The 24,315-nt window shown below is 40.4% G+C and overlaps 1 protein-coding gene and 1 pseudogene across 1 annotated transcript; both read right to left on the bottom strand.

The window, feature by feature from the left end:
• Positions 1 to 4,137: 4,137 nt before the first annotated feature.
• On the bottom strand, positions 4,138 to 5,102 carry LOC148755246 (olfactory receptor 7A17-like; annotated as a pseudogene).
• Positions 5,103 to 16,188: 11,086 nt separating this feature from the next.
• LOC148755247 (olfactory receptor 7A17-like) lies at positions 16,189 to 17,136 on the bottom strand. The gene has a single exon (XM_088792670.1). The coding sequence runs from the start codon at positions 17,134 to 17,136 to the stop codon at positions 16,189 to 16,191; it is 948 nt and encodes a 315-aa protein (XP_088648796.1).
• Positions 17,137 to 24,315: the final 7,179 nt, after the last annotated feature.

Consider the following 24,315-nt stretch of genomic DNA (forward strand, 5'->3'; position numbering starts at 1 on the left):
AGGTTTCAGCAACGTTAATATCACACGGAGCATCATTGTATATGAGGGTCCCTCCTGGACATAAGTGTGAGTATGTGGTGCATGACTGTATTCAGTCATCTCAGAGGTTATGATAAATTCTGTGTTGTTTCGTTTACACGGGAGCCCTTGAGCGTCACGAAATAACACAGTTCTGGAAAAGACTTTGTAGGCAGAATAATGGCCTCCAAAAGATGTCCACATCCTAGTCCCTGGAAACTGTGAATATACGATTTCTTACAGTAAGGGGAGGACTAAGGTAGCCCTTGGAATACGGTTGCAATCAGCAGGCTTTAAGATGTTTGGCCCTGATTATACAGGTGGGACTAATGTAATGACCGCAGCCCTAGGATGTGGAAGAAAAGGAGGAATAGTTGGAATGAGAGGGAGATTGGAAGATGCTCCAAGCTGCTTTAGAGATGGAGAGAGGGCAATGAGGCAAGAAATGCCTGTGGCCATGAGAAAGTGGAACAGGAGAGGAAAGGGACTCTCTCCTGGAGCCTCCAGAAGGAACCAACCTGCAGACATCTTGATTTTAGTCCATGGAGACGTGTTTCAGGGTTCTGAAATCTCAAATGGTAACTGCATGAATTTCTGCTACTGTTGTAATTTATTACGACAGGAATGTAATACATTTATCTAATAAATTTTTTGTTTTGGTAGGAGAGTAAATTTTAGCTTCACGGTTTATTTTATTTGCCTCCCTTGAGTAAGCACATTTGTGTGGAAATCCACCTTAAGCAAAAGAAGACATCTGAAGTTAGTTTGGGGAATTTGTTCCCTTAGCTGCTCCAATGAATTCTCCATTGCATAAAATAAATGTGGTTCTGACTTTGAAGCCTTTGTGCATTAAGATAGGAATGTATTCATTACTAAGATTAAGTTCAAACATTCTATTTTAAATCCATATGCCTAAAGTTCTAAGTCTTCTAGTTTCATGTTAATTTAACCATTCATTCTTTTAAATTCTATTCTCTCCAAATTTCTTTCCTGTTTCCTTTCACATGAAAGTGACATTATTAATGAGTCTGTGTGATGGTGTGTGTGTGTGTGTGTGTGTGTGTGTGATACCTGAAATAGAGTCAAGTAAAAATGTACATATATGTATGTGTACATACACTGCTTACCTGAAAAAGAGTTCTTAGACTCACCAACTATTTCCAAACAGTTTATTTATTCTAACAGCACCCACCTGATTTAGCTTCATCAGCCAATATCACCATCAGAAATGCAGAAATAGGATCAGGGTGATTACATTTTTTACAATCACATAACAAAGCAATTAATTATATATTGATTACTTATATATTAATTATAAATATTTATATAATTTACATATATAATTATCTATTAGTACATTTATAGATAAATATATATATATTCATGCAATAGGTATTCTTAATTTTTGTGTGGCTCTTTTAACTCAGCAATGGATGCATTTTAAAGGAGACTCGTATATGGAAATATATTCTGTGCTCAATTATTGGGAGAATTATTATTGTTTAAATGGCCACAGTATAGCTAGAGAAACTCACAGGCACAAAATGGCATCACTGGTGCTAAACACTCATCAGGACAAATTTAGATTTAATGTGGGACCTAATGGCAGTTTTGCCCTCTATTAGAAATGTAATCTTAATCAACCAGTCTTGAATTTCTGTGAAAGCACTGGTCAAATGGGCCCTCTCCATCACCCATGGAAGGTAGAGGGAATCTGTAGGATCAAAAACCTTGCATTTCCCTTCCTCCTCCCAAAAAAACCCAGGTCTGGAGTTAATCTTTCCTTTTCTGTTGTTAATAGGTCCTTGTCCCACCCTTCTTCCTATGAAAACCTTCCCTTTTGTACAACCACTGGCTGTTCCCTTCTGGTTACTGGAAGGGAACTACCTGAATACGAATCTCTTAATAAAGCCACTTACATGGCTTTATTTGGCCAAATGTACCTCACTAATTTTTGGTGTTTTGATAGGGATTGCTTTAAGTCAACAGATTGCTTTGGGTAGTGAGGACATTTTAACGATGTTAATTTCTCCTCTCCGATGCCACAATATAAGCTTCCATTTATTGTATCTTCTTCAATTTCTTTCTTCAGTGTCATGCACTTTTGTGTGTATAGGTCTACTCCCTCCTGGGTCAAATTTATTCCGAGGTACTCTTTTGATGCAACTGTAAATGAGATTGTTTTCTTTATTTCTCTTTCAGATAGTTCATTATTAGTGTATAAAAATACAACTGCTTTCTAAATATTAACATTGCATTTTTCACAGGACTAGAACAAATAATCTTAAAATTGATATGGTACCACAAAAGACCTTGAATAAACACAGCACTCTTGAGAAAGAACAGAAGAACAAAGAAGAGCACAGTACGTGCATAAAAACAGACACAAAATTCAATGGAATAGAATAAAGAGCTCAGAAATAAACCCACACTTATATGGTCCTTTGTCTATGACAACGAGGCAAGAACATGCAGTGAGGTAAAGACAGTCTCTTCAATAAATGGTGTTGGGAAAACTTACATGTATGGGAAACTATGAAACTGGAACACCTTCTTATACCATATACAAGAATAAACTAAAAATGGATGAAAGACTTAAATGTAAGACTTGGAACCATAAAACTCCTAGAAAAAAACATAGGCAGTAAATTCTCTGACATTGCTCTTAGTAACACTTGTTTTCTGATCTATCTCCTTGGGCAAGGGAAACAAACAAAAAATAAACACATGGAACTACATCAAACTAAAAAAATTTGCACAGCAATGAAAACCATCAACAAAAAGAAAGACAACCTACTGATTGGGTTGGACATTCGCCAGTGATACATCGGATAACGGTTATATCCCAAATTTATAAAGAATACATACAACTCCACATCAAAACAACAAACAATCCCATTTAAAAGGGCAGAGGACTGAACAGACACTTCTCCAAAGAGGACATACCAATGGCCAATAGGTATATAAAAAGATGGTCAAGGTCACTAATCATCAAATTAAAAGCACAATGAGATATCAACTCACACGTGTCACAATGGCTGTTGTACATCAATAAGCACCCAGTGCTGGTCAGGACGTGGAGAAAAATCAAACCCTCGTGTACTGTTGGTGGAATTGTAAACTGGTGCAGCCAATATGGACTATAGTTACTCCACTGCTGAGTAATTATCCAAAGAAAACCAAACACTAATTAGGAAAGATATATACACCCTATGCTACTGCAACACTATTTACAGTAGCTAAAATGTAAGCAACCTAAATGCTCATCAATTGACGACTGCGTGATGAAGATGTGGTACATATATAGAGTGGATTTTACCCAGTCATAAAAAAATCATGAAATCTTACAATTTGTGACAACATGGGTGGACCTGGAGGGTATTATGCTAAGTAAAACAAGTCAGACACAGAGGGTAAGGGGAATGGGGGGTGGGAGATGAGGGTAAGGGGGATCAAATATATGGTGATGGAAGGAGAACTGACTCTGGGTGGTGAACACACAATGGGATTTATAGATGCTGTAATACAGAATTGTACACCTGAAATCTATGTAATTTTACTAACAATTGTCACCCCAATAAACAAACAAACAAACAAACAAACAAACAAAAAACAAGTCAGACAGAGAAAGACAAATAACATATGATCTCGCTTATACGTGAAATGTAAAGACAAAAGTAAACAAAACAAAAACAGACTCACATTTACAGAGAACAAATTGATGGTTGCCAGAAAGGTGAGGGTCGTGGGGCTGGGTAAAAAAGTGAAGGGATTAAGAAATACAAATTGATATTTATAAAATAGTCCCAGGGATGTAGAGCACAGCATACAAAATATAGTAAGTAATATTGCAGCAACTATATACAGTGCCAGGAGGTACAGACTAATGGGGGGGTCACTACATAAATTATATAAATGTCTAACCACTATAGTGCACTCTGAAATTAATATAAAATAACATTGAATGTCAACTATAATGTAAAAAAAAAATAATTAAAAAAAATTATATACAGAAGTTGAACTCAAACAAATTGAAATTCCAGAATATAAATAAAAGAAGAACAAACACAATCTGATTAAAGAATAACAAAGTCTGGTTGTAGAAATGGAGCCATGAAATCACGGGCACTTTTTCAGTCAGGTGATTATCCTATTTGTACTGTCATCTCAAAGGATCTTTGCAGAGCCCCCTTTATATCTTTATTCCTGAGACTGTAGATGAAGGGGTTCAGCATGGGTGTGACCACTGTGTACAGGACCGAGGCTGTAGCACTAGAGTGTGCATTGTGGGCAGCAGGAGAGCTGAGGTACACGCCCAGGAATGTTAAATAAAATAAGGAGACAACCGAGAGGTGAGATGCACAGGTAGAAAATGCTTTATACTTCCCCTGAGGGGATGACATTCCACGTATGGAGGACACTATCCTGTAATAAGAGTAAAGGATTCCAGCCAGGAGACCACCACCCAGTAGCACAGCTACAAAACACATCACCATGTTGTTAAGAAAGGTGTCAGAACAGGCAAGTTGGATCATCTGGTTGAGTTCACAGAAAAAGTTGGGGATTTGCAAGTCTGCACAGAAGGACAGCTTCAGTACCATTAAGCTTTGTAGTAAGGAATTCAGGACACTGATGGTCCAGGACACCAGAACCAACAGTCCACAGAGTCGGGGGTGCATGATGACCGTGTAGTGAAGGGGGTGACCGATGGCCACGAAGCGGTCATAGGCCATCACGGTCAGGAGGAAGTTATCCAACATGCCAAAGACTAGGAAAAAGTACATCTGCGTGATGCAGCCTCCATAGGTTATGACTTTGCTCTGCGTCTGGATGTTCACCAGCATCTTGGGGACGGTGGTGGAGGTGAAACAGATGTCCACAAAGGACAGGTTGGAGAGGAAGAAGTACATGGGCGTGTGCAGGTGGGAGTCTGAGCTGACGGCCAGGACGATGAGCAGGTTTCCTAACACAGTGATCAGGTACATGGAGAGGAAAAGCCCAAAGAGGAGGGGCTGCAGGTCTGGCTCCTCTGAAAGTCCCAGGAGAACAAATTCTGAAACTCTTGTAAGATTCTCTGGTTCCATGAGGAAGAGGTGACTTCCAAGACAGGAAAATCACATGAGTAATTTTCATACAAACTTTACTCAGATTCTTTAATGCTACAGTTTACATTTTGCAGCCAAGTGATTAATTTCAATACTTTTATATGGATCTTATTCCTTCTAGAGCTTTCCTGTGCCATCTCAGATTAGGAATTTTTGTCCGTTCTCCTTCTTTCCAAAGGTGTCATGTATTCTACAGTTCTCATGAGAAATTCTTCATGTATTTCAGGAATATAAATTGAGTGCTCACCATGTTTTAGGTACTGTCTAGTCTGTGAGCACTAGAGTGCTGAAAAACAGAAGTTTACACAGGTCGATGAAAGATAAAACATATGCAAGCTAATAATAAAAGCATATAACATTTCATACGGCGACAGGTCATATGAAGAATAGGAGAGCAGATGGAAAGCAAGGTAGTGACTTGTGTTCTTATTTTTCAAGTTCATTTAGTCAAGTCCTGCAAACAAGGTGACATTTGAACAGAGACTGTAGTGAAGAAAGTGAAGGAGACGCAAGGAAATGTGGGCGTGTGTACTTGGAAGAAGCAAAGACCCTTTGTTGGAGCAGAAGGGCTTTAGTGATCTGTCCAAAGTGAATATCAGAGTATCTGATAGGCCTTGATTATAATTATTTCAGATTATTTCCTGGCAGTGTTTCTCACGCAGAAATGATTTTGTGCCTGGGGTACCTGGCATTCCCTGAAGGAATACTGATAACACCTAAAATCCCCAGGAAAGCACCCATACCAACCATTATTCAGCACCCAAGTCAACAGAGAGAAGGTGAGCAAACCTAGTCAAGACCAGCATTCAACCTGTATGTGCCTACGATCAACAGCCTCCTACCAGACGCGGAATCTGAGTCAGCAGGGCCTGGGGGCTCAGAGAGTATGCATTTCTAACCGGCTCCCAGGGCTGTTGATGCTGCAGCTCCTGGTGTGTGGCCCCTGCTCTGAGGAGCAGGTGAGGTCCTGTGTCAGAGTCAGGGGCAGGCAGTTTCAAGGTTTCTGAATCAAATATTTCTTTGCATGAATTATTAAAGCAATTAGTGTGCTCACTCATTCCAGAAACTGTAATAAATTCTGGGCTCATTTCTCTTATGTGTGGGCCCCTGAGTGACACATAATACTTCCCTTTTTTTTTCTTTGTAAGGATGGTGCACCAGGGATCGAACCGGATATCTTGGTATTATTAGCACAATGCTCTAACTAACTGAGCTAACCGGCCACCCCAATAATACACTATTAACAGACTTTGTAGTGAGCAGAATAAGGACCTCAAAAATATGTCCACACCCCATCTCCAGTGCCTTTGCATTTGATATTTTTATACCAAGGGAGGATTAGGGTAGGAGATGGGACAGGCTTGCTAACCGGCTGACGTTAAGAATATGACCCAGTGTCATCCAGGTGGGAGGAACGTACCCACAATGGTCCTCTAGGTAGAAGCGAGAGACAAGATGAAGAAGCTAAACTGCTGGCTTTGAAGGCGGAGGAATGGCCATGAGCCAGGAAAGGCAGGGGCCAGAATACAGACTGAAATAGGATGGGAAACAGCATTTCACCTGAGCCTCTAGAAGGAACCCAGCTCTGCAGACACCTTGATATAAGCCCCTGAGACTCATTTCGGGTCTCATCCAGAACTGTGAGAGCATATGTTTGTTTGTTTTAATCAACTAGTACGGGAATATTTTACAGCAGCGAAAGACTCTGATACAGACATTTATTCAATATTTGCTGAAGGAACTGAGTTGAAGCCTCTCCAATGATTTATTAGCTTCCCCTGGGCGAGGGCATTTTAGTTTGAAAACCCACATGAAGTAGAAAAGAACTTTTAAATCAAATTGGAGATATTTTACCCCATTAGCAGGTGCCCTGAAGTCCTCATTGCACAAATGTAAACATGGTCTGAAATGCCTTTGTGACATTAAGATTTAAGGTACAACGGGTGACGTTTATTTCTCCACCACCGAAGTGTTTTGTTCTCAGCACTGTGTCGTCTTTGCCTGAAAGTTGGTCAATCCTCAGTTTATACTCCCCAGTGGATGACAGAATTTCATTAAAAATATGGAAGACAATGACCACCAGGGGGAAAAAGCTCAGTGTGGGATAGAAATTCCTAACTGTTCCAAAATAAAAGTAAACAAGTAACAAACCAAAACAATGCACCCTTGCCAGTAATGAAATAATACAAGGAAACTATTTAGTGTTCCGTTTTAGACTTATTACATAATTTTTTCATCTAAGTACCCAGCATGAGAGAAGATACTACAATGTTTATCTCACAAATGTGTGTTGCAAGGTAGTGCCTACCTCCACTGGCCTGGATCTTGTCAGTGAACACAAAACATGCTCAAATGCACCCCATCTTAGAATTTTCACTTCAGTGCACCGGCCTCCGCACCTGAAGCTATTCTCCTACTCCCCGAACAGCAAAACCTTCAGATACGTTTTCATTGTACTGCACCCATTTCATGCATCTCATTCATTCTACAGGGTCACCTAACGGTATTCCCATGCCCATCATTTAATTGTTAAATATGGACTCTGTTTGGAAGATTCAAGCATCCTTATTAATGTATTAAATGAATTAGTTATAAATCTATGTCATGCAGGGTGTCATGCGGAGTCTCTACTCTCGCTCCCTGCACAAGAACGAAGGCCACAGTGAGGCCAAAAAAGAACACCCATGGAGCCACAGATAGGGGAGCCGTACCACTATATTCTCGCTGGCGGCTGGGATGGAGAGACAGGGAGTAGGAGCCATGCGATCTGCAACCTGCCCTCTGCTTCTCTGCCAACCAACCAACCCCACTTGCTAGCTGCAATCCACACTTGCTAGCTCAGCCACCATCCGCTGCTAGCGTAGCCAGGGTGATTATATTAGGGGCCAATGGCTCACTGGTTATAGCTGACAGCCAACTAGCCACAGCTGTGTCCGTCCAATCATAGTTGCTGGCCATTTACTATGGGAGCCAGCACCTTTCCAAGTGAGGCTGAGAGCCTGGAAACTGCACTCCTGGCTCTGTCCCCATAATCAGTTAATAACCCAAGAACAGACACGGTAATCTTTAGTCACCTGGCTGGGCTGATTAGGGTCATAGTGACTCAGTTAAGTGTTCTCAGCTTCTGACCTCTCTGACCCTTTCCTTCAGTACCTGCTGGGCTCTCAGACTCACCTGAATGGGGTCTCTGAGAGCGAGCACTGTGTAACAAAGTCAGAATTACTCCCTGGAAGGTTCATGACGGAGACTGAGCTCTGTCCCCACACGAGACAGCAGGAAGGAGTGAAGCATCAGTTCACAGCCAGCTCAGGAGTCAAACGCAACACCCAGGTCCTGTCCACCAACGTGGTACAAGCTGAGGGACCGCACAGAGGGGCGTTACAGCGCTCTGTGTGTCTGCTCATCAGGCACAGGTCCCTCTTCTTAGTCCCACTGCTGAGCATCCGATTTCCCCCGGGGCCTCTGGAATAAACAGAAAGGAAATTTTTCCTAATGAATCTCTGATCCCAGGAGACCTGGTTAGAAGACAGTGAATTTGGTTTTTATTTCTTCATGTGCTTGATCTCCCTGTTTTAAAAGGACATTAATGTGAGTATCCTGTGTCTCGACCACATTTATTAGAATTACACGATATGAATATTGGAAGCCTTCAAAGATGACAGGTCTTGGTTTTGTTTTTTTAAATTCAACTTACAAGGTACCAGCCTCCTGAAAAGACAAAACCACTTAGGAAAGTGGTTCTCCCCAAAACAGGAAGTTTTCATCTGTTCAGTATTTCCTTAAAACAACTTTCACAATTTTTGCTACGATCATTAGTAGAGAAGAGACATATCTTTAAAAACCGAACTTGTATTAGAAAAATGGGCTCAGGGATGGACAGAAGGTGAACCACATTGGGCCTTATTGTCCCTCGTTTGTACTGCTGGTCTGGTGAACACTTTGAGTCTTGCTGAAATCCTCTTGAATCGATGGCCTGAGGGACATTTGTCTTGGGAGCTAAGAGCTGTGCTATACAACACAGCAGCCACTGGTACTTGTGACTATTTCAAAGTTATTATTAAAATTAAATAACACTTAAAATTCAGTTCCCCTGTCATAGTAGCGTCAAGTGTTCAACACAGCAGCTACCACATTAGACTGTGCAGACATAGACTATGTCCCTGCAGAAAGTTCTGTTGGACAGCTTTGCCTTAAAGTTCTTTCTGAAATCTCCAGATGTTGCTGGGCTGTTTCTCCACCACCCTAACCCTACCTCACTGAGCCCTCTCCTCCAATTTTATTACTATTTCAGGAACATTCTTGGTCTCCCCGCAGCTCCACATTGACCTTTGTGAAAACGGGAGCTGTGTTTTAAATCACCATTTACTAAGTGCCACGCAAAGGAACGTGAGGCACATATCACTCAAGTCTGACTGTGACTCCTTGTTTGCTGGCGCCACCCATTCTGCCTATTGAGTCCCAAAGGCCCTCTCGCTGATGATGCAGGAAGACACGGAGCCGCACGCAGACCCGCTGCTAATGAAGCTCTACGTTGGGCTTGCCCTCCATCGAGGCCTGTTTCTCATCTCGGGGTCGCACACGGGTGTTTTTGCCCCATCAGAGCTCCTTCCAGCAACTTGAGGGCAGTAACCCATGTATTTCTTCAGTACTTTTCACAAGTTGGTTTAGATGCTTTGTGATTATTGCTTTTATATAATAAGAAATTATACCAATGCGGGGAAAGGACTTTGCCTCAAAATTTTCCTCTGGGAAATCTGAATGTGAATTAAATATTAAATATATTGAAGTTCTTGAATATGTTCCCAAGTCCAACAGTGCTGACAGAGGAAAGTTGATATGAAACAACGCATGCGTAGCATTTCAATGAAGTGTCCTACCCTGTGCTTTGAAATGCTTCCTCGCAGAAACGTAATGCAGAGAAAGCGAATAATACAAATGCCATGTGTTAAATGAAGGTGATGAACATAGAGGTGATCACCGTACTATTCTTTCACTTTTTCTCTATGTTTAAAATTGTCATAATAAAGATGTTGAAAAATTACGTCACACCACCGGTATATCCCGTGAGCTTCAGTAGTTTTTTTTGTTTTTTGTTTTTTTTCAGTGGTTCATTACTTTTTATTGTTTATTGCTAAACAGTAGTCGACTGTATGGATACATCACATTTTGTTTATCTACTCACCAGTTTGTGGACATACAGAGGGTCCCCCAAAAATCTATACATATTAAGAAAGGAAAAAACAGTATTAAAATAGTAACACAATGAATGACACTAGCGCTCATTTGATTAACGCCATCTTTTGAGCGAAGGTCATACTACACGTTGCTACTACAAATCAATTCAACTTCAAAAAGTAATACAGAGATAACATCTCTTAAAATATGTACATTTTTTGGCACCCCTGTTCTCCCCCCAGTATGTATTCTTTGGAGTAACATGAATAAAGCTGCCTTGATTATTCGCATACCAGTTTATACAGGCTTCAACGGTTTTATAAATAAGCTTAAAGCATTAATAGTGTTTTTTTCTAAATGACTGCTAATCTGGCCGCATGTAGTAATGTTATGTTGAGCCTCAGGTTCAATAACTTTCAATAAAACCAGAAACACTAGAATTTTCAGAAAAGGTTTTTCTGGTTAATTTAGCTTTCTGGTGAAGTGAGGGTTTGATGACATGGTATCTTTTTGTTTTGTTTCAGTGTCCCCAAATTCTGCTTTTGCAAGCAAAGTACAATAAGCCTAACAATGTTTCACAGAAAATTAAAGGTTTTGCAGGGTCTCCTGATGACCAAACAGGGAGCTCAGTCCAGGACTGCAGAGAACAATGTCCAGCAGAATGCGATCTCTGGGCTTTGAATCTAGAACACAGCAGGAGGTTGCTTTTCAAGTAATTCCTTATGAGAGTTATTTTTGTAAAACCTGCTCCAAATGATCTCAGAACCATTTCTTTGTGCCTGACTACATGCGAGGCACTTTACATACCTTCATATTCCCCTAGGCTCACAGACTCCTGGCGGACAGATGTCACACCAGTGAAGCTGGTGGCCCTGCACTGCTCTGACCGCACAGCACACGCACCTGCATTGTAATCAGGTCTGTCTTCCAGGTCTGTTCCTTCTATTCTGCTGCTTGGTGCCAACCTGCACATGTAACGGCCTCTCTGAACAGATAATTCTGCAGACTCAGGAGTAAGCGATTTGATTTGTTTTCACAGTCTCCTAGCAGTGCCAGTTGATATGCTACCAAATTCCTACACTAATTTCTGGGAAGCAAGCTGAGTACCACCTATGTACACTTGTTCACCTCCTGAGCAGAATAATAATTGCAGCATTTATTGGGATATAATGTATGACAGATACTATTAAGCTATTTTTAATTATTTTCTCATTCATTCTTCTCAAATATCTATGGAAAAGGTAGTTTTATTATCCACATTTCACAACTGAAAAAACTGAAGTCTCAAGGAAGTGAAGTTGTCCACGGATGCAAAGGTTATTTCTATCGCATATTTTTAAATTGAGGAATATTGTCATTTCCTTTAAATATTGATCAAGAACACTGGTGGTTTAGAAACCAGGTCATTGTAGAAATTGAAGGAATTTATAATAATAATATTATGTTAAAATATTTTTTTAAATATTTTTATTTGCCTTAGCCAGCATCTTACATGAAACTACCTTGACCATGAAAGCCAGTGTTGTCCTTTCCTCAATTACCTCCTTGGATTATGAATTCATCTGGAGCCAAATCTACCAAGAAGAATTCCCAAATTGTGGAGAAAACAAATATACTTCTGTTGAGAAAAATCAAAGCTAGAAGGTTTAGCCATTAAATTGTTTCCCCCATGTCGCCTCAGCTCAAGTGACATCACTGCAGTGACTCAGGAAGGGCAGGCTCCCTTCTTCCGTATCACCCATCACAGGACACCTGTTGCCAAACAGCCAGCCAGGGCCTTGGACGGGACGCCACATAGAGGGAGACTTCGCTGTGTTTTAAGTTCACGTCTGGCTTATGAAGGAAAAAATATCTTCATTCATGAGTGACAAGGTAAACACTTTAGGATCACTTACCCCAAATCTACATTCTGCCGCCGCCCAAGGAAACACGCAAAGTCCCCTTCTACCTGAAGGCTGTGGGCCCCCCAATACTTGGCACTGTTATCCTCGGGTGTAAGTGCTTCTCATGGTTAACTTCTTCCCTGTCTTTGCGTGAAGCACAGTGATGCCAAGTCTCTCTCACAGTCAGAAATTCATGATATCATCCTTTCTTTAAGAATTTCACTCTGGGTGGTGAACACACAATGGGATTTATAGATGATGTAATACAGAATTGTACACGTGAAATCTATGTAACTTTACTAACAATTGTCACCCCAATAAATTTGAATTTTAAAAAAAAGAATTTCAACCGGGGGCCAGTCCGGTGGCTCAGGCGGTTTGAGCTCCGTGCTCCTAACACCACAGGTTGCCGGTTCGATTCCCAAATGGGCCTGTGGGTCTCAACTACAAAGTTGCTGGGTTCGACTCCCAAAAAGGATGGTGGGCTGCGCCTCTGCAACTGAAAATGGCAACTAGACCTGGAGCTGAGCTCTCCCCACCACAACTAAGATTGAAAGGATAGCAGCTTGACTTGAAAAAGTCCTCAAAGTACACACTGCTCCCCAATGAAATCCTGTTCCCCTTCCCATATAAAATCTTTTTTTTAAAAAAAAGAATTTCAGCCAATCATATGGGTCTGAAAAATTCTTCCTTTTGCATTGATAGAAAACTGGGACTTTAAGGAAACTGTTCAGGCTGGGAGATCAAAGAGGGGAGATGAGTTCATGGAAGTTTATGAGCCCAATTAGTTGAACTCTGCAGTCCTACCTTCCTTTTCTAAAAAACTCTATGGTTCCTGTCTCCCATTTATATATATATATATATATATATATATATATATATATATATATACATACATAGATACATGCATACACACATACATATATATAGATAGATAGATACATACACACATATATATATACTATTTTAGAACACGTGGCTCACTGGGTCTCCATGTGTAGGGGCAGGGTGACATTATTAATGAGTCTGTGTGATGGTGTGTGTGTGTGTGTGTGTGTGTGTGTGTGTGTTACCTGAAATGAGTCAGGCAAAAAATGTATATATATGTATGTGTACATACACTGCTTACCTGAGAAAGAGTTCTTAGACTCACCAACTATTTCCAAACAGTGTATTTATTCTAACAGCATCCACCTGATTTAGCTTCATCAGCCCATATCACCATCAGTAATTTGGAATTTGGATCAGGTTGATTACATTATTTACAATCACATAACAAAATAATTAATTATATATTGATTACATATATGTTAATTATAAATATTTGTATAATTTATATATGTAATTATCTATAAATATATTTATACATAAATATATATATTCATGCAAAATGTATTCTTAATTTTTGTATGGCTCCTTTAATTCAGCCATGGATGCATTTGAAAGGAGATCAAATATGGAAATATATACTCCATTATTGGAAGAATTAATATTGTTAAAGTGTCCATACTACAGTTAAAGAGAAAATCACAAGCACAAAATGGCATCACTGGTGCTAAAAAGCCATGAGGCCAAACTTTGATTTCATATGGGACCTCTCGGCAGTTTCAACGTCTATTAGAAATGTAATCTTAATCAACCAGTCCTGAATTTTCTGTGAAAGCGCTCGTCACATGGACCCTCTCCATTCCCCATGGAAGGAATAGGGAATCTAGAGGATAAAACCATAGCTGTTCCCTTTCTCCTCCCCAAAACCCAGGTGTAAAATTCATGTTGTCTTTTTTCTTCTTGATAACTCTTCTCCCCACCCTTCTTCAATAAAAACCTTCCATTTTATACAACCACGGGCTGTTCCCTTCTGGTTGCTGGAAGGGACGCTGCCTTATTCATGAATCACTTATAAAGCTAATTACATCTCCAAATGTACTTGGTTGATTTTTGGTGTTTTGATAGGGATTGTATTAAGTCAATAGATTGCTTTGGGTAGTGAGGACATTTTAACGATGTTAATTTCTCCTGTCCGATACCACAATATAAGCTTCCATTTATTGTACATTCTACAATTTCTTTCTTCAGTGTCATGTACTTTTCTGAGTATAGGTCTATTCTCTTCTTGGTCCAATTTATTCTTAGGGATTTTTTTGATGCAATTGTAAATGAGATTGTTTTCTTTATTTCTCTTTCTGATAGTTCAGTATTACTCTATAAAAATTCAACTGATTTCTAAATATTAACTATGCATTTTTCACAAGACTAGAACAAATGATCTTAAAATTGATAAATTAAAAACAAAAGACCATGAATAACAACTTGAACTCTTGAGAAACAGCAAAGTTGGAGATATTATGTTACCTGATGTGAAGCTGTACTACAAGGTTACAGTGATGAAAACAGCACAATACGGGCATGAAAACAGACGCTTAGTTCGATGGAATAGAAAAAAGAGACCGGAAATAACCCACACTTACATGGTCCTTTGTCTATGACAACGAGACAAGAATATACAGTGAGGTAAAGAGAGTCTCTTCAATAAATGGTGTTGGGAAAACTTACATATATGGGAAAATATGAAATTGGAACACCTTCTTACACCATATACAAGAATAAACTCAAAATGGATGAAAGACTTAAATGTAAGTCTTGGAACCATAAAACTCCAAGAAGAAAACACAGGCAGTAATTTCTCTGACATTCCTCTTAGTAATATTTATTTGCTGACATATCTCCTTGGGCTGAGAAACAAAACAAAAAATAAACAAATGGAACTACATCCAACTAAGAGTTTTTGCACAGGAATAAAAACTATCAACATAAAGAAAAGACAACCTACTGATTGGGAGAAGACATTCGCCAATGATACATCGGATAAGGGTTATACACCAAATTTGTAAAGAATACATACAACTCAACCTCAAAACAACTAAAAATCCCATTTAAAAAAGGGCAGAGGACCTGAGTAGATGTTTCTCCAAAGAGGACATTCCGATGGCCAATAAGTATATAAAAAGATGGTCAAGGTCACTAATCATCAAATTAAAACCAAAATGAGATATCAAGTCATCCGTGTCAGAATGGCTGTGGTATATCAACAAGCAACAAGTGCTGGTGAGGATGTGGAGAAAAAAAGAACTCTCATGTACTGCTGGTGGGATTATAATCGGTGCAGCCAATGTGGAACACAGTATGGAGTGTCCTCAAAAAATTAAAAGTAGGACTACTGTATGAGCCAGCAATTCCCCTTCTGAGTAGTTATCCAAAGAAATCCAAAACACTAATTAGGAACAATATATACACCCCTGTGTTCACTGCAGCAGTATGTACAAGAGCCAAATATATAAGCAACCTAAGTGCTCATCAATTGACGACTGGATAAAGAAGAGGTGATACATATATACAATTGATTATTGTATAAAAAAGAATGAAATCTTACCATTAGTGACAACATGTGTAGACATGGAGGGTATTATGCTAAGTAAAACAAGTCAGACAGAGAAAGACAAATACCATATAATTTCACTTATACGTGGAATGTAAAGACAAAAATAAACAAAACGGAAACAGACTCATATTACAGAGAACGAATTCATGGTTGCCAGAGAGGTGAGGGTTGTGGGGCTGGGTAAAAAAAGTGAAAGGATTAAGAAATATAAATTGGTATTTACAAAATAGTCACAGGGATGTAAAGTACAGCATACAGAATATAGTAAATAACATTGCAACAACTACGCATAGTGCCAGGAGATACAGACTAATGGAGGATCACTACATAAATTATATAAATGTCTAACTAGTATAGTGTACACCTGAAACTAATAATAAATAATATTGAATGTCAACTGTAACGGAAAAGAAAACAATTTTTAAAAATTATGTAGGAAGTTGAACACAAACAAATGGAAATTCCAGAATATAAATAAAAGAAGGAAATTCTACAAACACAATCTGATTAAAGAATCATAATGTCTGGTGTTAGAATTGGAGCCATGAAATCAAGGGCACTTTTTCAGTCAGGACGATCCTCCCTTTAGTACTGTCATCTCAAATAATCTTTTCAGAGCTCCCTTTATATCTTTATTCCTGAGACTGTAGATGAAGGGGTTCAGCATGGGTGTGACCACTGTGTACAGGACCGAGGCTGTAGCACTAGAGTGTGCATTGTGGGTAGCAGGAGAGCTGAGGTACACTCCTAGGCTTGTTAAATAAAATAAGGAGACAACCGAGAGGTGAGACGCACAGGTAGAAAATGCTTTATACTTCCCCTGAGCAGATGAAATCGCACGTATGCAGGAAATGATCCTATAGTAAGAGCAAAGGATCCCAGTCAGGGAACCACCACCCACCAGCACAGCTACAAAATATAACACCATGTTGTTTAGAAAGGTGTCAGAGCAGGCAAGTTGGACCATCTGGTTGAGTTCACAGAAAAAGTGGGGGACTTGCAAGTCTGCACAGAAGGACAGTCTCAGCACCATTAGGCTATATAACAAGGAAATCAGGACACTCATGATCCAGGACAACAGAACCAACCGTCCACAGAGTCGGGGGTGCATGATGACCGTGTAGTGCAGGGGGTGACAGATGGCCACGAAGCGGTCATAGGCCATCACAGTCAGGAGGAAGTTATCCAACAATACAAAGAGTAGGAAAAAGTACATCTGTGTGATGCAGCCTCCATAGGTTATGAGTTTGCTCTGCGTCTGGATGTTCACCAGCATCTTAGGGACGGTGGTGGAGGTGAAACAGATGTCCACAAAGGACAGGTTGGAGAGGAAGAAGTACATGGGCGTGTGCAGGTGGGAGTCTGAGCTGACGGCCAGGACGATGAGCAGGTTTCCTAACACAGTGATCAGGTACATGGAGAGGAAAAGCCCAAAGAGGAGGGGCTGCAGGTCTGGATCCTCTGAAAGTCCCAGGAGAACAAATTCTGAAACTCTTGTAAGATTCTCTGGTTCCATGAGGAAGACGTGTCTTCCAAGACAGGAAAATCACAGGAGTAATTTTCATACAAATAGACTTTACTCAGATAGTTCTAATGCTACAATTTATATTTGTAGCCATGTGATTAATTTCAGTATCTTTGCATGGATCTTGTTCCTTGTACGGTTTCCTGCATCATCTCAGATTAGGAATTTTTATCCCCTTCTGCTTCTATCCAAAGGTGTCATATATTCCACAGTTTTCATGAGAAATTTTTGTGTATTTCAGGAATAATAATTGAGTCCTCACCATGTTTTAGGTACTGTCTAGTCTGTGAGTATTGGAGTGCTGTAAAACAACAGTACATACAGGTAAGTGAAAGAAAAATATGCAAGCTAATAATAAAAATATATAACATTTCATATGGTGACACGTCATATAAAGAAGGAAAACAAGTGTAAAACAAGATGGCAACTAGTGTTTTTATTTTGTTTTCCAATGGCATTTCGTTAAATCCTGCAAACGAGGTAACATTTAAACAGAGACCTCAGTGAAGAAAGCACGGAATACACAAGGTAATGTGGACACGTGTGTATCTAGAAGAAAGAATAGCCAGTAAAGGTCCTGGGGTGGAGCAGAAGGAGTTTAGAGATCTGTCCAAAATGAATATCACAATATCTGATGGGCCTTGATTGTAATTCTTTGCAGGTGGCTTCCTAGCAGTGTTTCACACCCAAAAATAATTTTGTGCCTGGGGTACCTGGCATTGCCTGAATGAATATTGATAACACCTACAATCCCCAGGAAAGCACTCACACCCAACCATTATTCAGCCCCCAAGTCAGCAGAGAGAAGGTGAGCAAACCTAGTCAAGACCAGCACTTCAACCTGTCTGTGCCTACGATCAACAGCTTCCTACCAGACGGGAATCTGAGTCAGCAGGGCCTGGGGGCTCAGAGAGTCTGCATTTCTAACCAGCGCCCGGGGCTGTTGATGCTGCAGCTCCTGGTGTGTGGCCCCCGCTCTGAGGAGCAGGTGAGGTCCTGTGTCAGAGTCAGGGGCAGACAGTTTCAGGTTTTCTGAATCAAGTATTTCTTTGCATGTATTAATATTTAAAGCAAGTGTGTAGTCACTCATTCCAGAAACTATGATAAATTCTGCATTCATTTCTCTTATATAAGGGCCCCTGAGTGTATAATAGTACACTTTTAAGAGACTTTGTAGTGAGCAGAATAAGGGCCTTCAAAATATATCCACACTCTATATCCGGTGCCTTTGCATTTGATACTTTTATGGCAAGGGAGGATTAGGGAAGAAGATGGGACAGGCTTGCTAACCGGCTGACATTAAGAAGATGACCCAGTGTCATGCAGGTGGGAGGAACGTAACCACAATGGTCCTCTATGTAGAAGCGAGAGACAAGATGAGGAAGCTAAACTGCTGGCTTTGAAGGAGGAGGAATGGCCATGAGCCAGGAAAGGCTGTGGCCAGAATACAGACTGAAATAGGAAGGGAAACAGCATTTAACCTGAGTCTCTAGGAAGACCACAGCTCTGCAGACATCTTGATATTAGCCCATGAGACTCATTTCGGGCTTCTGACATTTAGAACTTAACTGCAAATATTTGTTTCTGTTAATCAACTAATGCGGGAATATTTTACAGCAGCTAAAGACTCTGATACAGACATTTATTCAATAAAATTTGTTGAAGAAACTGACTTGAAGCCTCTCCATTCATTCATTAGTGTCCCCTGGATGAGGGCATTTGCTTTCAAAACCCACATGAAGTGGAAAAGAACTTTAAATCAAACTGGAGACATCCCACCCCATTAGCAGGTGCACTGAAGCCCTCATTGCATAAATGTAAACGTGGTGTGAGATGCCTTTGTGGCATTAGATTTAAGGTACAACAGGTGACGTCTATTTCTCCACTGCCGAAGTGTTTTGTTTCAACAAACCTTTGCCTAAAATTTGGTCAATCCTCTATTTATACTCCAATGTATATGACAGAATTTCATTAAAAATATAGAAGACAATGACCACCAGGGGGAAAAGTTCAGTATGGGATAGAAATTCCTACTAACTATTCCAAAATAAAAGTAAACAAATAACAAACAGAAATATATGCAGCCTCACCAGGAATGAAATAATTCAAACTATTTGGTATTCCTCTTTCTATTTATTAAATAAGTTCTTCATGTGAATACCCAGCATGAAAAAAGATACTGCAATGCATTTCTCACAAATGTGTGTTGCAAGATAGTTCCTACCTCCACCGGCCTGGATCTTGTCAGTGAACACAAAACATGCTCAAATATACCCCATCTTAGAATTTTCACTTCAGTGCACCAGCCTCCACACCTAACACTATTTTCCTACTCCCCGAACAGCAAAAATCCTCAGATATGTTTTCATTGTACTGCAACCATTTCATGCATCTCACTCATTTTACAGGGTCACGTAAGGGCACATCCACGCATCACTTGATTTTAAATATGGTCCCTATACGGAAGAGTCAAGGATCCATATTAATGTATTAAATGAATTAGTTATAAATCAATATTATGCAGGGTGTCATGCGGGGTCTCTACTCTCGCTCCCTGCACAAGAACAAAGGACATAGTGAGGCCAAAAAGGAACACCCATGGAGCCACAGATACGGGAGTCGTGCCACTATATTCTCCCTGGCGGCTGGGATGGAGAGTCAGGAAGTAGGAGCCACGCGATCCGCAACCTGCCGTCTGCTTCTCTGCCAACCTACCAACCCCACTTGCTAGCTGCAATCCACCGTACTACCCGCATCTCGCACTTGCTAGCTCAGCCATAATCTGCTGCAAACGTAGCCATGGCGGTTATATTAGGGGCCAATTGCTCACTGGTTACAGGTGACTGCCAACTAGCCACAATTGATGGCCATCCAATCACAGTTAATGGCCATTTACAATGGGAGCCAGCATCTTTCCAAGTGAGGCCGAGGACCTGGAAACTGCACTCCTGGCTCTGTCCCCACACTCAGTTAATAACCCAAGAACAGACACGGAGATCTCTAGTCTCCTGGCAGGGCTGTTAGGGCCACAGTGACTCAGTTAAGTGTTCTCAGCTTCTGACCTCTCTGACCCTTTCCTTCAGTACCTGCTGGGCTCTCAGACTCACCTGGATGGGGTCTCTGAGAGCGAGGACTCTGTGTGGAAGCCAGAATTACTCCTTGGAAGGTTCATGATGGAGACTGAAGCTCTGTCCCCACACGAGACAGCAGGAAGGAGTGAAGCATCAGTTCACAGCCAGCTCAGGAGTCAAACGCAACACCCAGGTCCTGTCCAGCAACGTGGTACAAGCTGAGGGACCGCACAGAGGAGCGTTACAGCGCTCTGTGTATCTGCTCATCAGGCACAGTTCCCTCTTCTTATTCCCTCTGCTGAGCATCCGATTTCCCCCGGGGCCTCTGGAATAAGCAGAAAGGAAATTTTTCCTAACGAGTCTCTGATCCCAGGAGACCGGGTTAGAATTCTCTATTTAATTTAGTTTTTATTTCTCCATGTTCATGATCTCCCTGAATTTAAAAGGACATCAGTCTGTGAATCTGCAAGTATCCTGTGCCTGAACCACATTTATTAGAATTACTCAATATGAATATTGAAAGCGTTAAAATATGATAAGTCTTCAAGTTGTGTGTGTGTTTTTTTTAATTCAACACAAAAGGTACCAGGCTCCTGAAAAGACAAAGTCATTTAGGAAAGAAATTCTCCCCCAAAATAAATTTTTCATCTTTTAACTTTTTCCTTAAGGCAGCTGTCATATTTTTGTCTTACGAGCATTAGTAGAGAAGAGGCACATATTCAAAAACAGAACTTGTATTAGAAAAATGGTCTCAGGGATGGATAGAAGATGGACTGTATTGGGCCTTATGGTCCCCATTTGTACTGCTGCTGTGGTGAACACTGTGAGTCGTGCTGAAATCCTCTCGTATTTCAATGGCCTGAGGGACGTTTGTCTTGGGAGCTAAGACCTGTGCTGTCCACCTAAGTAGCCACTAGGTATGTGTGACTATTAAAAATTGTAATTAAAATTAAATAACATTTAAAATTCAGTTCCCCAGTCATACCAGCCTCAATACAGCAGCTACCACATTAGACAGGACAGACATAGAATATGTCCCTCGCAGAAAGTTCTGTTGGACAGCTTTGCCTTAATGTCTTTCAAAATCCCCAGGTGTTGACGTGAGCTGTTTCTCCACCACCCTAAGCTGACGTCACTGAGCCCTCTCCTCCAATTTTATTACTATTTCAGGAACATTCTTGCTCTCCCCGCAGCTCCACATTGACCTTTGTGAAAACAGGGCCTGTGTTTAAATCACCATTTACTAAGTGCCACGCAAAGGAACATGAGGCACATGTCACTCAAGTCTGATTGTGACTCCATGTTTGCTGGCGCCACCCATTCTGCCTATTGAGCCCCAAAGGCCCTCTCGCTGGTGATGCAGGAAGACATGGAGCCGCACGCAGACCTGCTGCTAATGAAGCTCTACGTTGGGCTTGCCCTCCATCGAGGCCCGTTTCTCATCTCGGGGTCGCACACGGGTGTTTTTGCCCCATCAGAGCTCCTTCCAGCAACTTGAGGGCAGTAACCCATGTATTTCTCCAGTACTTTTCACAAGTCAAGTGTCGGTTTAGATCCTTTGTGATAATTGCTTTTATATAATACGAAATTTTACCAACACGTGTACTGATCTTTGGATCAAACTTTCCCAAGGGGAAATTTGAATGCAAATTAAATATTAAATATTGGGAAGCTCTTGCCGATGTTCCCAAGTCTGGGAACATAGTGCTGACAGAGGAAAGTTGATAGGAAACAACGCATGCGTAGCATTTCAATGAAGTGTCCTATTGTGTGATTTCAAATGTTTCCTAGTAGAAATGTGATGCAGGTAAAACAAATAATACAAATGTTATGTGTTAAATGTACATGATGAACATAGAGGTGACCACTGTACGAGTCTTTCACTTTTTCTCTATGTTTAAAATAGTCATAGTAAAACTGTTGAAAAAATATGTCATGCCACTGGCATATTGTCAGTTTTGGTGGGTTTTTGTCTTTGTTTCTTTTAGTAGTTCATTTTTTTATTGTTTATTGCTAAATAGTATTTGATTGTATGGATATATCACATTTGGTTTATCTACTCACCAGTTTGTGGACATACAGAGAGGGCCAAAAATATGTACACTCGTTAAGAGAAGAAAAAACTGTATTCAAATAGGAATACAATGAATGACGGTAGTATTCGTTTACTTAACGCCATCTTTTGTGCAAACATCATACTACACATTGCTACTGTAATTCAATTCAACTTTGAAAAGCAATGCATAGATAAAAACTCTTAAAAATGCACATTTTTTGACAACCCCCTCGATACGTATTCTTTGGTGCGACAGGATTAATGTTGCCTTAATTATTCACATCCCAGTTTATGCAGCTTTAATGGTTTATAAATAAGCATAAAACATTACTAATGTTTTTTTTAGTAACTTGTGCTCTGACCACATGCAGTAATTTTATTGTTCAACCTCATGTTTATTGAATTTTAATAAAACCAGAAACCCTAGAATTATCAGAAAAGGTTCTTCTGGGTAATTTAGCTTTCTGGTGAAGTGAGGGTTTGATGACACGGTATCTTTTTGTTTTGTGTCAATGGGTCCCCAAATTCTGCTTTTGCAAGCATAGTACAATAAGCCTAACAATGTTTCACAGAAAATTAAAGGTTTGCAGGGTCTCCCGATGACCAAACAGGGACCTCAGTCCAGGACTACAGAGAACAATGTCCAGCAGAATGCGATCTCTGGGCTTTGAATCTAGAACACAGAATGAGGTTGCTTTTCAAGTAATTCCTTATATGAGGTATTTTTGTAAAATCTGCTCGTAATGATCTCAGAACCATTTCTTTGTCCTGACGACATGCGAGGCACTTTACATACGTTCATACTCTCCTAGGCTCACAGACTCCTGGCGGACAGGTGTCACACCAGTGAAGATGGTGGCCCTGCACTGCTCTGGCCACACAGCACACACTCCTGTGTTGTAATCAGGTCTGTCTTCCAGGTCTGTTCCTTCTATTCTGCTGCTTGTTGCCAACCTGCACATGTAACGGCCTCTCTGAACAGCTAATTCTGCAGACTCAAGGAGTAAGTGATTTGGTTTGTTTTCACAGTCTCCTTCCAGGACCAGTTGATATGCTACCAAATTCCTGCACTGATTTCTGGGAAGCAAGCTGATTGCCACCTATGTACAATTGTTCACCTCCTGAGCAGAATAATAATTGCAGCATTTATTGGGACATAATGTATGACATACACCAATAGACTATTTTTAATGCTTTCTCATCAATCTTTTCAAAACATTTGTGGATTAGGTACTATATTCACCCACATTTCACAACTGAGAAAACTGAAGAGTCTCAAAGAAGTGAAGTTGTCCAGGGATGAAAAGATTATTTCTTTCATGTATTTTTTAATTGAGAAATAATTGTCATTTCCTTTACATATTGATCAAGAAAACTGGTGGCTTAGAAGCCAGGTCATTCCAGAAATTGAAAGAATTTACAACAATAATACTATTTAAGAACATTTTAAAAAAATTTTTATTTGCCTTAGTCAGCGGCTGACAAGAAGCTATGTTGACCTTGAAAGCCAGTGTTGTCCTTTCCTCAATCTCTTCCTTGGATCATGAATTCGTTTCGAGCAATGTCTTCCAAGAAAAAATCCCCAAATTGTGAAGAAAACAAATATACTTCTGTTGAGGAAAATCAAAGCTAGAAGGTTTAGCCATTAAAGAGTTTCCCCCATGTCGCCTCAGCTCAAGTGACGTCACTGCAGTGACTCAGGAAGGGGCAGGCTCCCTTCTTCCGTATCACCCATCACAGGACACCTGTTGCCAAACAGCCAGCCAGGGGCTTGGACGGGACGCCACATACAGGGAGACTTCGCTGTGTTCTGAGTTCACATCTGGTTTATGAAGGAATAAAATATCTTAATCCAGGAGTGACAACGTAAACACTTTAGGATCACTTCCTCCAAATCTACATTCTGCCGCAGTCCAAGGAAACACACAAAGTCCCCTTCTACCTCAAGGCTGTGGGTCCCCCAATACTTGGCACAGTTATCACAGGATGTAACTGCTTCTCATGGTTAACTTCTTCCCTGTCTCTGCGTGAAGCACAGTGATG

This window comes from Rhinolophus sinicus, chromosome 15 (assembly GCF_057876585.1).
Source record: "Rhinolophus sinicus isolate RSI-liver-muscle chromosome 15, RSI-T2T, whole genome shotgun sequence".
Classification (NCBI taxonomy): domain Eukaryota; kingdom Metazoa; phylum Chordata; class Mammalia; order Chiroptera; family Rhinolophidae; genus Rhinolophus; species Rhinolophus sinicus.